Source organism: Heloderma suspectum, chromosome 2 (genome assembly GCF_057233095.1).
Source record: "Heloderma suspectum isolate Gila_16-S chromosome 2, 16-S_ref, whole genome shotgun sequence".
Taxonomy (NCBI): Eukaryota; Metazoa; Chordata; class Lepidosauria; order Squamata; family Helodermatidae; genus Heloderma; species Heloderma suspectum.
Window position 1 is genome coordinate 347858900 of NC_139459.1, and position 14260 is coordinate 347873159.

General features: G+C 46.5%; 1 protein-coding gene across 1 annotated transcript; it reads left to right on the forward strand.

Moving 5' to 3' along the window:
- The first annotated feature begins 126 nt into the window (after window positions 1–126).
- LOC146355425 (zinc finger protein RFP-like) lies at window positions 127–10760 on the forward strand. The gene is made up of 7 exons (XM_084830620.1): window positions 127–1048; window positions 4238–4333; window positions 4756–4986; window positions 5120–5142; window positions 6596–6714; window positions 7821–7847; window positions 9070–10760. The coding sequence occupies exons 1-7, from the start codon at window positions 629–631 to the stop codon at window positions 9615–9617; spliced, it is 1464 nt and encodes a 487-aa protein (XP_084686746.1). The 5' UTR covers window positions 127–628; the 3' UTR covers window positions 9618–10760.
- Window positions 10761–14260: the final 3500 nt, after the last annotated feature.

Sequence of the window (14260 nt, forward strand, 5' to 3'; positions counted from 1 at the left end):
AGTTATCATTCATATAATATGTTGTTAGCAGTGCGCCTTTACAGGTTAATAAAACTATTAAAAAACAACCTGACACGGCAATCCTAGATATATTTACTCAGAAGTAAGTCCCAGTGAATTTAGTGGGGATTACTCCCAGGTAAATACATTTAGGATCGCAGCCGAAAGCAATTGTGCCTGTGGATTTTAAGTATCACCTCGCCTACTTTCCCCTCAACTATGACAAGCGCCTTCGTCAATCCCCTGCTCAAAAATTTCTGGCGACGGGCCTGAGTAAATATTTAGGAGGCAACCGCTCCGTACACATTCCCGCTGTTTCCCGGACATTATGCTAATTAACAATAATAAATGCCTGCATTTTGCAGGAGTTGATCTAGAGCATATATTGGCTCCCTAAGTAATTTGGGACCGGAGTGGGTTAATTTGGTTTTATGTCCTATTTAAACCCGTTTTTAAAGAATTCGGAGTCTCGCGCCGCAGCTTATTTTTGCCCCGTTCTTGATTCGAGCTCGCTGAGGCCCCGCCCCCTCTCTCGAGTCAGTTCCAGGAACGGAAACGCCCTGGCACCGCTAGCCTTCGAATCAAAACCGAAACCAAGGCTCCTCTCATTCTTCGGGGAGAGACCGGCATGGCAGCGCAGAGTCTCGTCCAGGAGTTCTGCGAGGAAACGACGTGCCCCATCTGCCTGGAGTACTTCAGCGGTCCGGTGATTCTAGAGTGCGGGCACAATTTCTGCCGAGCCTGCCTCACCCGGTACTGGGAGGAATCTAAAGGGGACGCTTCTTGCCCGCAGTGCAGAGTGAGGATTCAGCCAAGGAACTTCAGGCCAAACCGGCAGCTGGCGAACGTCGTGGAAATAGCCAAGAAGTTCAGTCTTCAGGTGGTAAAAGGGACGGGAGGAGGGGGAGGGGTTTGTGAGAGGCACCAGGAGCCCCTGAAGCTCTTCTGCAGAGACGACGATACCCCCATCTGCGTGGTGTGCGACAGATCCAAGGAGCACCGGGAACACCAGGTGATTCCTATGCAGGAGGCTGCCCAAGAGTACAAGGTAGGGAATCACTACGGTGGATGTATCTCCTGCGAAATGTGCCGTGTGGGACGCTCCTGTGCAGTGTACCAGGCAACAGTGTCTTCTTTCAGGATACCTTGTTCCATCCCCCCCCCCCCCCGGCTGATCCTGCTTAGCCCTCGTTGGACTCGCGGGGCGGGTATTTCGGAAGATTTTTTTCCGCTGCTTTTGCAAACCACGGGCGTTCCCTGACCGCACGTTCATACCTCCTCGTTTCTCGGTAGTTCACCTCCCAAGAGTGTAAGGTGGCTAGGTGGATGCACCAATAAAATATCGATCCTCAAGGTTCTGTCACAGTCTCCCAGGATTACATCATGCTTGAGACTGACCCCTGAACAGGAGTTAGGAATGGGGCTCCGCAGATAGGAGCAGGCTAAATTCTTAATAGGATCATGAGTGCGTTACTTGTACAGAAGTGAAGGACTCTGCATGGTTTCTTATGGCGGAGGAAATGGTAAAGTGAGAGAGAGTGTGTGTGTGCGCACGTGCTTGGGGAGGGGGAGAGCTAGGGCAGGGTGATGCTGCAGGGAGGGAAAAGGAGCCATGGGGATATTTTCAGACAAGAGGATTAGGTGAACATGGCAAGGGGGCAAATCCCCCCCCCTTGTGTCAGTCTTCTATTTCATCCATGAAATCTCCTGGGTCTTTCTTTGGGGTTCCTCTACAAAAGCCTCTTCCCAACATTCCATCACCCTCTAGGCCTGACCATATAAGGATGAAAGATCAGGCTTGCTACACAGCCTGGGGACACCCTGAGTGCGATTTTTATCTATCTGTTTTATTTATTATTTTATTTATTTCTAAGCTGCCTTTAAGGGTGGAACCCTGTCAAGATGGCATACCAAAAAAAAGGAAAAGGAATCCACAAAGCAGAAACAATAAAAATCCATGAAAGATTGGAGGAACTGCAATGTGTGTTTCTATAGAGACACATTGCTCCCAGTGGGGCAGCTTGGGCTGGACCTTGGGGCCAAAGTCCAGGACCCCATAAGGCCCCCCCAACTGACCACCCAGAGAGTGGGAGAGGAGGGGAGCAGGGGCAAACAGGCCCAGCATTAGCACCTGGACTGGCATAGGCCTGCCAGGGTTGATGCTGCTCAGTACAGCATCCTTTCTTATTTTGGAGTCAGAGGGCAGCCAGCTGGGCATGGACTTGGATATAGATGTTCATTTTATTTTTATTTAAAAATATCCTTTTCTACAAGACGTAGTGATGGCCACCAATTTGGATGGCTTTAAAAGGGGGTTAGACAAATTCCTGGAAGAGAAGGCTATCAATGGCTACTTGCCCTGAGGGATGTAGGCTCCCTCCAGTATCAGAGGGAGGATGCCTATGTACACGAGCTGCTGGGGAGCATGGGTGGGAGGGTGCTGTTGCACCCATGGGCAGCTGGTTGGCCACTGTGTAAACAGAATGTGGGACTAGATGGACCCTTGGTCTGATCCAGCATGGCTCTTCTTATGTTCTTATAACAAAATGGTGCTTATTCCTAAATAAATGTACTTAGCATCAGGGCAGCAAAAGCAAACTCCCTTTTTATTCCTGTTGTCACGATGGAGCTAGGATTTAAATGAGTTAAAATGCAAAATGGCACGTGCTCAGAGTTTTTTCTTTTTAACATGTGTCATCTTTGGCAAACAGGTGCGGGGTGGTTCTTTGGTTCTAACATGTCAGGAATGTAGAAGCAATTGTAAAGCATGGAACAGCAGTGTGGGGGAAGAGAAAAAGTTGTGTTACAACTGAAGTAATATGCATGGCTGTGTGAAGGGAGGGTGGCATAAGACCATTAAGGGTGCAGTCCTATGCATGTTTGAACATGCCCCAGGCAGCATGGCTGGCTGAGAAGTGTAGGCCTTCTTTCTATCTAAATGGTACATAGGATTGTGCCTGCAGGGTCTAAAATTCCCTAGCTGCACCACTGATTTCTCCTCTTCCCCTGGTCTCCTTGTCACATTCAAGCCTTCCCATGATAATGAAGGGGGATTTTGCTAATGGAGAAACTTTGCTTTCTTTTTAGAGGGTTTTTGTTTAGATTCACTCCTCTTAACAGTGCAATCCTATGCATATCCACTCAGAAGCAAATCCATTGAATTCAATGGAGTTTACTCCTAGGTCAGTGGGATTGCAACCTAAGACTCCTCGAAGAGTTTCCGCTGTGTATAATGGGTGGACAGAAGGTAAATCTGGATCTACTGCAAGAGTGAGCAACTTGTGGCCCTCCAGATGTTGTTGGACTGCAGCTCCCATGATCCATCACCACTGGCTATGCTAGCTAGGGCTGATGGGAGTTGCAGTCCAACAGCATCTGGAGGGCCATAAGTTGCCTACCCCTGATTTGTAATTTGTAGTAGATCAGCAAGGGTAATTTGTAGTAGATCAGCAAGCCTTTCAGGCTCCCCATTGTTTAACAATAGCCCAATAGCAGCAGCAAATTGATCCCCCTTCCCAGATTATACTGCTGAAATGAAGAAAGCGTGAGATTTTTGTGTGGAATTTCTAACAAATTCCTGGGCTCAGAATTCTTCAATTCCAAGTGTATGTCCTTTATACCAAGCTCTGGTTAGTGGATCTCAGAGTTGTCATAAAATATCAAGATTCTGCAAGCCTGAAGTCTGCTTACCCCTGGTATATAAGGATGAGATCAAAATAATAATATTTTGAAAAGCAGACTAGAAATCTCTTAAATAAATAGTCAGCACTGGAAGCCACTGGCAACTGTGGTCCCTTAAAGCTGGAGTCGGCAATGCTGTATCCCTGGACACAATCCATGGTGCCTGCCAAAGCCTACTGCCCTGCCTGATTTTTTTTTTAATGTTTTTATTTGAATTTTTAAAAATAAATATCTTGGGCAGCTGGAAAGCAGTCCTACTCTCAAGCCACTGCCCCTCCTCCTTTCCCTATGCCCAGAATGCCTTTGGGCCCCACTTAGGCCCTGAGCATTCTTTAGAGGGAGGGTGAAGGGTGGGGTTCTGCTGCTTTCCAGCCAGCTAAAACTGGAAAGAAAGAAAAATGCTGCCTCTGGGTAAGCTTGGGGGACTGAGGGGGGCAGTGGTCAGTGACCTGAGTGGTCTTTGAGGGAGGGGTTGGCTAGGGATGGCAAGAGTGAAGCCAGCAAAGGAGGCAGGGAGGTAGAGGACCCAGAGCAAAAACCTTCTTTGTTTCTGCAGGAAAACGTTCAGGCCCAACTGAAAACTCTACAGGAAGAGAGAAAAAAGCTTATGCATTGGAAAATGGCTGAGGAACAGAGGATCCAGAAGTGGTTGGTAAGTGTTTGTTGTTACAATTCAAATTTTGGGGGCTGAGTCCTGACTGGGCAGCATACCAGACCTTTGATAATTGGGGCCACATATATCTGTGTTTGAAATAGAGCAGGAACAAATATCTCCCCCATGTGCACATACACACACACTTTAGTGAGGCCATTTATACCCCACTAAAATGGGGGGGGGTTGTGGTGAAATTTGGGGGGGACTTGGCAAATTCAAATACTTTTCATGGAGGGGTGGCTCACTGCTACTAATGAGGTGGCCAAGAGTTGTGTTTTTCTCCCTTGCGATAAACATACGTTGCTGCCGTTTCAAGAGGCAGAGGAGCCGCTCAGCAAGTCGCCTTTTTAATGTTGAAGAACATGTCCCAATGGTAACGACTTTCACTTCCCAATTTTCTGCCCCCCCCCCCACTTCAGACAGAGTTGGGAGTGGAGAAGGAGAAGACCACAGCCACTTTTGAACGAATGCACAAGCTTCTTGAAGAAAAAGAGCATTTCTGGCTGGCCCAGCTTGGAGACCTGGAGAAAGAGATTGAAGAGAGGCGGGGAGAGAAAGTCACTAGACTCTCTGAAGAGATTTCTCATCTCAGTAACCTGATCGCAGAGATGGAGGGGAAGTGCCATGTGCCAGCCAGTGACTTCTTGCAGGTGAGTCTTAAAAACAAGGATACCAATCAGTTCCCTTTGAATGAAGAAGGCATTGGTTTTCCACAGACAAGAAAAAAGCAAATGAAACCCAGTCTGTGCAACTGAGAGCCATTTCTCTCATTCTCTCTTTCAGGACACCAGAAGTTCCTTGAGCAGGTAATGTGGCTCTTTCTCACTCCCCTTTCTATTTTCCCCTTCCTTCCTGTTACACATGTCACAGTACTGAAAAAGATCAAACTGGAGGGAGCTTTCAAGTTGGGTGCCATGTGGCTGTGTCCTGAGCCCGGCACTCTTCAACACTATTATCAGTGAAATAAATGAAGGAATGGAGGGAATCCTTATCAAATTTGCAGATGACACAAAACTGGGAGGAATAGCTAACGCCTCGGAACACTGGGCTAAAATTAGAAATAACCTTGATAGAATGTAAAACTGGACTGAAACGAAAAATGAAATGTAGAGACCAACGCAAAGTTTGCATTTAGACAAAAACACAAATGTATATGTGTAGGATGGGGGATACATAGTAATAGTAGATGTTAAAAGAGTCTCAGGACTGCAGTTGATCACAAGCTGAACGTGAGTCAGCAGCGTGATGCAGCTGCAAAAAAAGGGAGGCTGTTTTAAGTTGCATTAATAGAACCATAGTTTCCAAGTCATGCGAAGTAATAGATCCATTTTATTCTGCACTACTCAGATCTCACTAGTTAGACCTCACTGGTAGTCCTACATCTAGTTCTAGGTGCTACATTTTAAGGAGGGAGGCAAATTGGAGAAAAGACAAGAGTGGGGGCATGATAGCACTGTTCAGAAACCTGAATGTCCATTACATAGAAAATGGCAATGGCTTGTTCTGCCCCAGAGCGCAGGACAAGATGTAATGGGCTTCAGTTACAAGAGGGTAGATTTTGATTGAATACTAGGAGAAATATCTTGTTGGAAAGAGCAGTTCAGGGCGCGATCCTATGGGGATAGGAGGCCGCCTCCGAACTCAGAGGCGACTGCCTATCCAGTGCAGGGCAGGAGAAGCATGGAGGGGATTGTTCCCTCTGCGCTTCTCCTGCCTTGAATTCGCGGCTAGACAGCTGATTTCAGAAGGCAGAGTGGGGGAGGAGGCAGCCAGATGACACATAGGATGTGTCATATTGGCATTTCTGGCTTTCCCGCCCCAGAACGCCCCCTGAAATGCCCCGATTCTGCCGCTCCACGCTCCTCACCCGAGTGTGGAGTATGGGGCTGTTCTGCACTGCCTGTGAGGCAGCGCAGAAGGGTGGGGAAGGTCAGTTCTCTGGGAACCGACCTCAGTTCCCAAAAAACCACATATCCTATGGCCGTCTAGCCGCTGACTAGCAGCCATAGGATTGCTCCCTCAACCATGAAACCATTTACCTAGGGGTGGTAATGGGCTCTCCCGTGTTGGAGGTCTTCAAGCAGAGGCTGGACTGCTAGGAATGCTGCTAGGAATCTGTTAGGAATGCTGTTGCTCTGGATTTCCTGAGTGTTGGACTAGATGGCTCCCACCAGCTCCATGCTTTCAGGCCACTAGCTTGCAAAGGGACTTGGTGGGTGCCCTTTAACCATTCTGTAAACTGAATTATCATCCTTTCAGGTATCAGAAGGAGCCAATGAAGCAGGAGCTGCTGGAAATTTCTCCAGACCTAGAAGAGAGAGTTGGAGATTTCTCTCAGAAATGTTCACTTCTAAAGAATATTATGGAGAAATTTGAAGGTATTGCGGGCCAATTGAGGGAGGGGAAAAGACAAAGTTTCTGGGAGTGTTCCATTTCCAGGTTGGTGCTGTGGTAAAAGTTAGTTTGATAAAGAGTAACTTTCTCTGGAATTATCTTGGAGATGTCTGAAGTCTCGGCTCCCCTCTGCAAAGGAAGGCCCAGTGGTGTCCCATCCAGGCACTGAACAGATCCAGGCCTGCTTAGATTCAGTGGGTAGTTGCATCATATGGCCTTTGAGCCATGCTCTGGGACTGTAGAAGCAGTGGAAGTGTGCCAGGGAAGATACTAGATGTTCTGGCTGTGTGCACATGTTCACAACTCCAGGACTGATTGAGTCCAGCTGACCAGCCATGCCTCCCTCATGGCTGCAACTATAGAAGAAGCTGAAGCCTGGATTACAACAGCTTTAGGGTGACACTTCAATAGAAGACTCCTTTAGTGTGTCCTGCTTAGAGGAAGGCCACAATCAAGCGAAGCCTTGTCTGGGTACAAAGAATCAAAGGCACAAATGTAGGACGGGGTAGCCATACATGTGGAAAGGATTTAGGCCAGGAGTGCAGTGCAGCTGCTAAAAAGGCTAATGCAATCTTAGGCTGCATAAACAGAAGCAGCATACTGTCCAGTTCTCTATGTATGTAGGCTTCTACAGTTGCTGGAACCCAGGTCAAGCATGACCCCAGCTCCTAGAGAAGCCTGAGTGCATAGATATCTACATGGATAGGTGTGGATGTCTGAAGGAGAGCCAAATGCATGGTCAGAGGGGACAGGAGAAGCCAAGAAACCTCAGGGGTAAGAGCCAATTCATGCTTATCATGCATGAAGGCGACTGAAATCTCTGGATGAAGTACAGAGCAAAGGTCATTTTGTGGCCCTGAATGAGTATGGGCATGTTGAAGGGCAAATGTTCATTTTGAAAGGGTCAAGGAGAGGCTTCTCTGCCAACTCTGGAAGGCCACATCCGTCATCCCTCAAATTATTAATTCATTCACTATAGACTATAATCCAAAATATAGCGTGAGTGTGGGTTTATTTTTCGTATGAAATGACATATTTGCTAAATTTATGATCTGATTGTAAATCTGTCATACTTTCCTCTGCTTAACAGGATCACTGATTCAAATACTGAACAAAGGTAACTGTTTATATTATAGATTCTATAAGGAACTAATGGAGAAGGGATTTTTTTAAATAAATGGCACCCGTCACTGAAGTATTTAAACAGGTTGCTTTGAGCTAGGAGTGCAGAATCTCAGGCCTATGAGCCAAATCCAGCTCATCTGGAGTCCCAGTCGGTCCTCTGGGGTTCTCCAGATGGCCAGGCCTCCTTTCCTCCAACCACCAATTGTTTGATGGTTTACTGTCTTCTGCATTTTTTCCCATTCAGAAAGGTTGAAAATGCTTTCCCTAAGGCTTAGTTACTGACAGTAAGAGCCTTATGCTACATATGCTGGTATTTTGGCCCCACCACTGGATTGCAGCCCCCAAGAACTTCTCTGAAATGGAATTCGGCCCTTGGGCTGAAAGAGGTTTGACACTCCTGCTTTAGGTGGATGTCTGAAGTGAAATGCTTATGAATAAACAGCTGCTCACAATCGGAACTCCCACTTATGTGAGGGCCCTGATCATATGCCTGCTTGCCTGCATGCAAGCAGATAGTGCTGTGTCTGGGGATTTGCTTCACTTGCATGATGTCCAGGGGCAAGGCCAGCAGTGTGCCTGATGTTAGTGACAGCAGCATGCCCCTGATCCCTGGTAATCATGTGATACATCCATCACAATGTGTACTCATGAAGGGGGCTTATATAAGGATTTTGCAATAATATATGTGAAATGTAATGAACCCTCAAAAGCATTGTATAAATGCATACTAATACATCCCCCACAAACCCAGCCTGCCCTTTGTGACATCTTGCCTGATGAAAAGATCTGGAGATCTCAAAAGCTTGCACATTTTTTGTGATCTTTTACTTGGCCTAATAATGGTATTAAGCGAATATGGATTTTGGAATTTTGCTTACAGCCACCATGGCTACCTTTTGCTATTTGATCAATATGGTGCTCCTGTACATTGAGAGTTGGAATATATATGGCTTTTAGGATTGTTTAGCATCTGCTCCATTAAGAATGTGAGACTTTAAAATAATAGCCCTATAACTGGGCCCCCAAGTGCTTCCGTGAGCCTTGATTTCTCCCAGACCTAAATCTGCATCTAATTTCCTGGTCTCTGCTGGGCCTCCTGATCAGATGCAGGTGACTCTCAACTTCTTCTCTCTCCAGCACCTAAGTCACATCCTTTCCCTGACCACATCCACCATCCAGCCTCCTCAGACATTCCTTCTGTCTCTGTCCTGCAGTGAATGTGACTCTGGATCTGGACACGGCTCATCCCTTCCTTGTTCTGTCTGAGGATCGGAAGTGTGTGCGAAGGGGAGGGAAAAAGCAGGCAGTGCCCAACAACTCCGAGCGATTTGACAGTATGCTCTATGTGCTGGGCTATGAAAGATTCACCTCAGGAAGACATTGGTGGGAAGTGGAGGTGGAAGAGGAGGAGGAAGAAAAGGAAGGGGCAACATGGGCTATAGGGGTTGCAAAAGAGTCTGTCAGAAGGAAGGGATATATCGGCATTAATCCTAATGAAGGGATCTGGGCTGTGGGGAAGACGAGGTATGGCGGAGTCTCCTCTGGTCCCTTCTGGGCTTTAACTTCCCCTGAGCGGACTCTTTTGACTTGGAGATGTGAGCCCAAGAAGATCCGGGTGTTCCTCAACTATGAAGAGGACCGTGTGGCATTTTTTGATGGTGATACAGATGACTTGATCTACTCTTTCTCCTCAGCCATGTTCTCTGGGGAGGAACTCCGACCCTTTTTCTTTCTTTGGTGGGGAGCTGGACTGAAGTGCTGAATCTTGAAGAGAATCTATGCTGCTGCTGCCGCCACCACAATTACTGCCACCCCCTCAAAGGAGGTGACAGTCTAGCACAGACTTCCCTAACCTGGCACCCTCCAGATGTTTTGGATTACAACTCCCATCATCCCCTGACCATGTGATCCAAGACATTTGGAGGGCACCACATTGGGGAAGGCTGGTCTAGCGCGGTGTGTATAAATTTCTGAGCACCAGGCAAGGAGCTACAGTTGTAATGATTTTCAAGCAAGACTTTTGGTTTGTGATTACAGATCTTAGACTACTCCCTGGGTGGGCCAAGAGTAGCAGAAATTAATGAATCTACGTAAAAAAGGAAAGCTGGCAGGTTAGACGCTTCCTTTCATTGTAGTATTTTCAAATAATCATACCTTCTAACCCCGCCCCCAAAACTAATAAAATAATCTACCTAGGTTCAACATTTGTTTTGCAGGACTTGCACCATTATAAGGCTGTCTGTCTGGCATAAAGACAGAAGGGGTAGACTTGCCCATCAACTGCTACTCCCTCTGTCAAATTTTGCCGCCCAAGAGACTTTTAAAGGCAGAGGAGCCCTGCTAGAGAAAAGGTTAAAATCAGTGGCAAGATAAAAATCATCTATCTCTTACCTTTTTGAGTAGAAGGCATGGTTATTTTTAAAACACTGCGCCAAACTGAAACTTCTCTAACCCTCCCTGATTCTTATTTATTTCTATCGCTCTTTCCCTGCTTATGAAGAATTATCCAATACATGCCGTTGAGAACCAGAAGTGTTCATTATGTTGAACTGTGTTATTGAAGCCCCTTGGGTTCAGGTGACACGCTAGGTCAAATGTTTTGCTGCTTTTGGAGGGCAGAGCAAAAGGGGAAGACTGGAACAACTGTGGGGGCATGGAGGAGAGAAGGGACAGAGTGAGATGGGGGTTACACAAGCAAGGAGTCCAGGCTATCCAGGTGGACTGAGCTGGGGAGAAATTCCCATCTCTGAAATGTTTTTGATTATCCTTAATAAGGATATATGCATATTAGGGACCATACTGGTTGCAAACAAGTTGTTATATTGACATCTGAATATCTTGAAAATTACTGGGCTATTGTCAAAAATGCCAAATTTTTAATAAAAGCATACGTCTGATATGGAAACTCATTATTTTCAGGTTATTTTTTCTTCACCTCCTGGGTGTGGGGACAGTGCACTGTTAGCCAGGAGGGTTTAAAAATACAGGAGTGGGAAGTCTTGTGGCCCTCCAGATATTGTTGGAATACAATTCCCATCATTCCTGACCATTGGCTATGAATCTGACAGCATCTGGAGGGCCACAAGTTCCCAGCCCCTGGATTAATAGTATGAGCAGTTTTCAAATACCATCTTCTGGGACATAAGAGGCAGGAAAAAATATTGTAACATGATATTCTGGAGCCTGAGATGGAAAATCCAACTGGGAACAGCTCCTTGCTCATTAACAGATATTGGTCATAATCCAATGAAAACTTCTGTTGTGCAAGCCTCATTGAAAGGCAGCTCTGCCATGCTCTTGTGCCGCTTCCCATTCATTACAATGGAGTTTGCATAGGAGAACTTTCCAGTGGATTGTGCTGTGCTGTTTGCCTCTCTCTGAAGGTGGTGTTTACAGCTGCTCTTCCCTGACACTATATTTTATTTTTTTATTTTTATTTGTTATTAAATTTATTAATCGCCCATCTGGCTGGTCACCCAGCCACTCTGGGCGATGTACAACATACCATAAAACAATTTAAAACAATAAAATTCTACCATTTTTTTTTTTTAAATACCCTAACCCACCCCAAATGCCTGCCTGAACAACCACGTTTTTAATGCACGACGGAAGCTCATTAAAGAGGGGGCATGACGGAGTTCCCTAGGGAGGGAGTTCCACAGAATGGGGGCCACCACAGAAAAAGCCCTCTCCCTTGTCCACACCAGTCTAGCTGTCCTGGCTGATGGGACAGAGAGAAGGCCATCCGAGGCTGATCTTGTTAAGCGGCCTGTCTGGTGTTGCTGGAGACGCTCCTTAAGATAGGCTGGGCGGGAACCATATAGGGTTTTAAAGGTCAAAACCAACACCTTGAATTTGGCCCGGAAAACAACTGGTAACCAGTGCAACTCCTTCAGCACTGGAGTGATGTGATCTCGCTGGCGGCTGCCTTTAATCAGGCGAGCTGCCGCGTTCTGTACCAGCTGCAGCTTCCTGCAGCTGCAGATATTTGGGCTGGATGTGTCTGATCTCGTAAGCTAAGCAGGGTTGGTCCTGGTTAGTACTTGGATGGGTGACTGCCTGGGAATCAGGCTTCCTGCCTTGAGCAGGGGGTTGGACTTGATGGTCTTGTAGGACCCTTCCAACCCTATGATTCTAAGAGCTCTAAGACACACCTTCAACGCTACCTGAGGTGGGAACAACCCTTTACCAGGGTATCCCATGCCACTACCAAATGTATCAGAACAGCCCTTCACTAGGGTATCCCACCACTGTGGTCACCAAATGTGGTGAAACCATGTAGGTTTTCCACCACAGTTCCCTTTTTGAATACTTCTACAGAACTCCTTGCCAAAGGACATCTCAGTTATAAAAACACTTAGTCGTAAAACATCTGTCACCACAGTAAACCCCTTGTGTCTTATATGCCTCAGTAACCAAGTAACTTAGTAACGTATGGCTGTGAGAGCTGGACTATAAGGAAGGGTGAGCGCCGAAGTATTGATGCTTTCGAACTGTGGTGCTGGAGGAGACTCTTACGAGTCCCCTGGACTGCAAGGAGGTCAAATCAGTCCATCCTAAAGGAAATCAACCCTGAGTGCTCATTGGAAGGACAGGTACTGAAGCAGAAGCTCAAATATTTTGGCCACCTAATGCGAAGAGAAAACTCTCTGGAAAAGACCCTGATGCTGGGAAAGACTGAAGGCAAAAGGAGAAGGGGACGGCAGAGGATGAGATGGCTAGATAGCATCACTGATGCAATGAATATGGACTTGAGCACGCTCCAGGAGAGAGTGCAGGAAGGCCTGGCGTGCTATGGTCCATGGGGTCACGAGTCGGACACGACTGAACGACTGAACAACAACAAGCCAAGTAACTAAGGCATAGGCATGGGATTGTCACCACCACTAGTGACAAGATGAACAAAACTAAGGGATTTGTATATAGAGGGGGATAGAATGTTATTCAAATTATAGGATGGGAATGTTTAAATGTACTTCATTTTAAAGATCCTTGGTTACCATTACCTAACAGGAGAGTCTTCCCTGCTAATAAGCTCTCAGCTTTCCCACAGATCAAATTCCCTTCAGCTCCACGCTAGCCAATCCCTCACAACTGTACAGCAGTCTTCCTATGCCTTCAACCAGTCCTGTTGCCTCTGGCTTTTGGGATGGTGACAATATATCTGGGATCACTTGCTGAAGCTACCTCCGGTCTTAAGTCTGACTGAATCCCCCTCGTGCTGGACTCTGGTGCCTGCCTGGATTATCTCCACAACCCCACACAGCACGGCCTCCTGCTCTCCACAGCCACCAGCTCCAGATTCCAGGTCTGCCTCCAGAAGAGTTCCCTCGGACTACCTTCCTCTTTTCCCAGCTCTGAGCAGCGCTCCCTTCAGCTAACTACCAGTAACTCCCACTTTCCAACTGTCCCTGACGGTCCCCAACTGACTTCTCCCTCACCTTTTGAAAAAATCTGGACAATCCAGTTCCTTATGGAACTTCTAACTGCCAATCATCTTTGTTGACCCACCTGACCAACTGAAATGAAGGAGCCACCATAACCATGGCAACCATGACTGTTTAAGGCTTCATACACCGCAACAAAGCTAGGCCTCTGACCTACTCAGATAAATTCTAGTCACACAAAGTATTTAAACATTACAAAACAAACAGGTGAAAATACATGACTTCTTCACATCACCCCATTTTGGCGCCTGAACCCATGGACCTGTGCCAGCGGGATGGCTATGCTGGTGTAGCGGTCCCCCAGCATAAGACTGTGCCTTTACAGTGGCATATGGTTCCTGAGAGCAGCTTAGGTACTTTTGTCAAGTCTCTATGGTGAAGCAGGTCCAAAGGCAGGCTGAAATGGATATAAAGTTGCACAGCAACCACCCACTCGGGCACCTTGCCCCAGAGTGGTTGTTTGTTCCCAACCACTGGTTGTTGCAATTATTTAGGTCTGAGGAGGGTTTCTTTAACAGCCATCCATAACCACCTTGTTCAAGACAGCTGGAAGAACCACTCCCTGTTGTATTAATTAGCTCCTGAATCCAGTCATGCACCTAGCTAGTTTTAGACCTTGGCCTTCACCCCCAACACACACACTTTAAATGGCTGTGTGGATTACTTCAGTTGTGAAGGACAGAATTAACATTTCTCTACACATACATACCCTACTGCCATCTCATGCTTTTACATCTGCTTCTACCTTCCTGATGCGTTAGAGCAAAACAAAAACCGCAGTTTGCCAACCCTGATAAAATAAGATATATTCTGAACATGTACAGTTTTGCATATTAAACTCACTTTAATCATAGTGCCATCGTGACTACAGTAATAAAATCGAGATTGTTTCTGCTGCCCTGATGCTAAATCCATTTACTTGGGAATAAGGAGCATTTTCTTATAGAAAAGGATAACT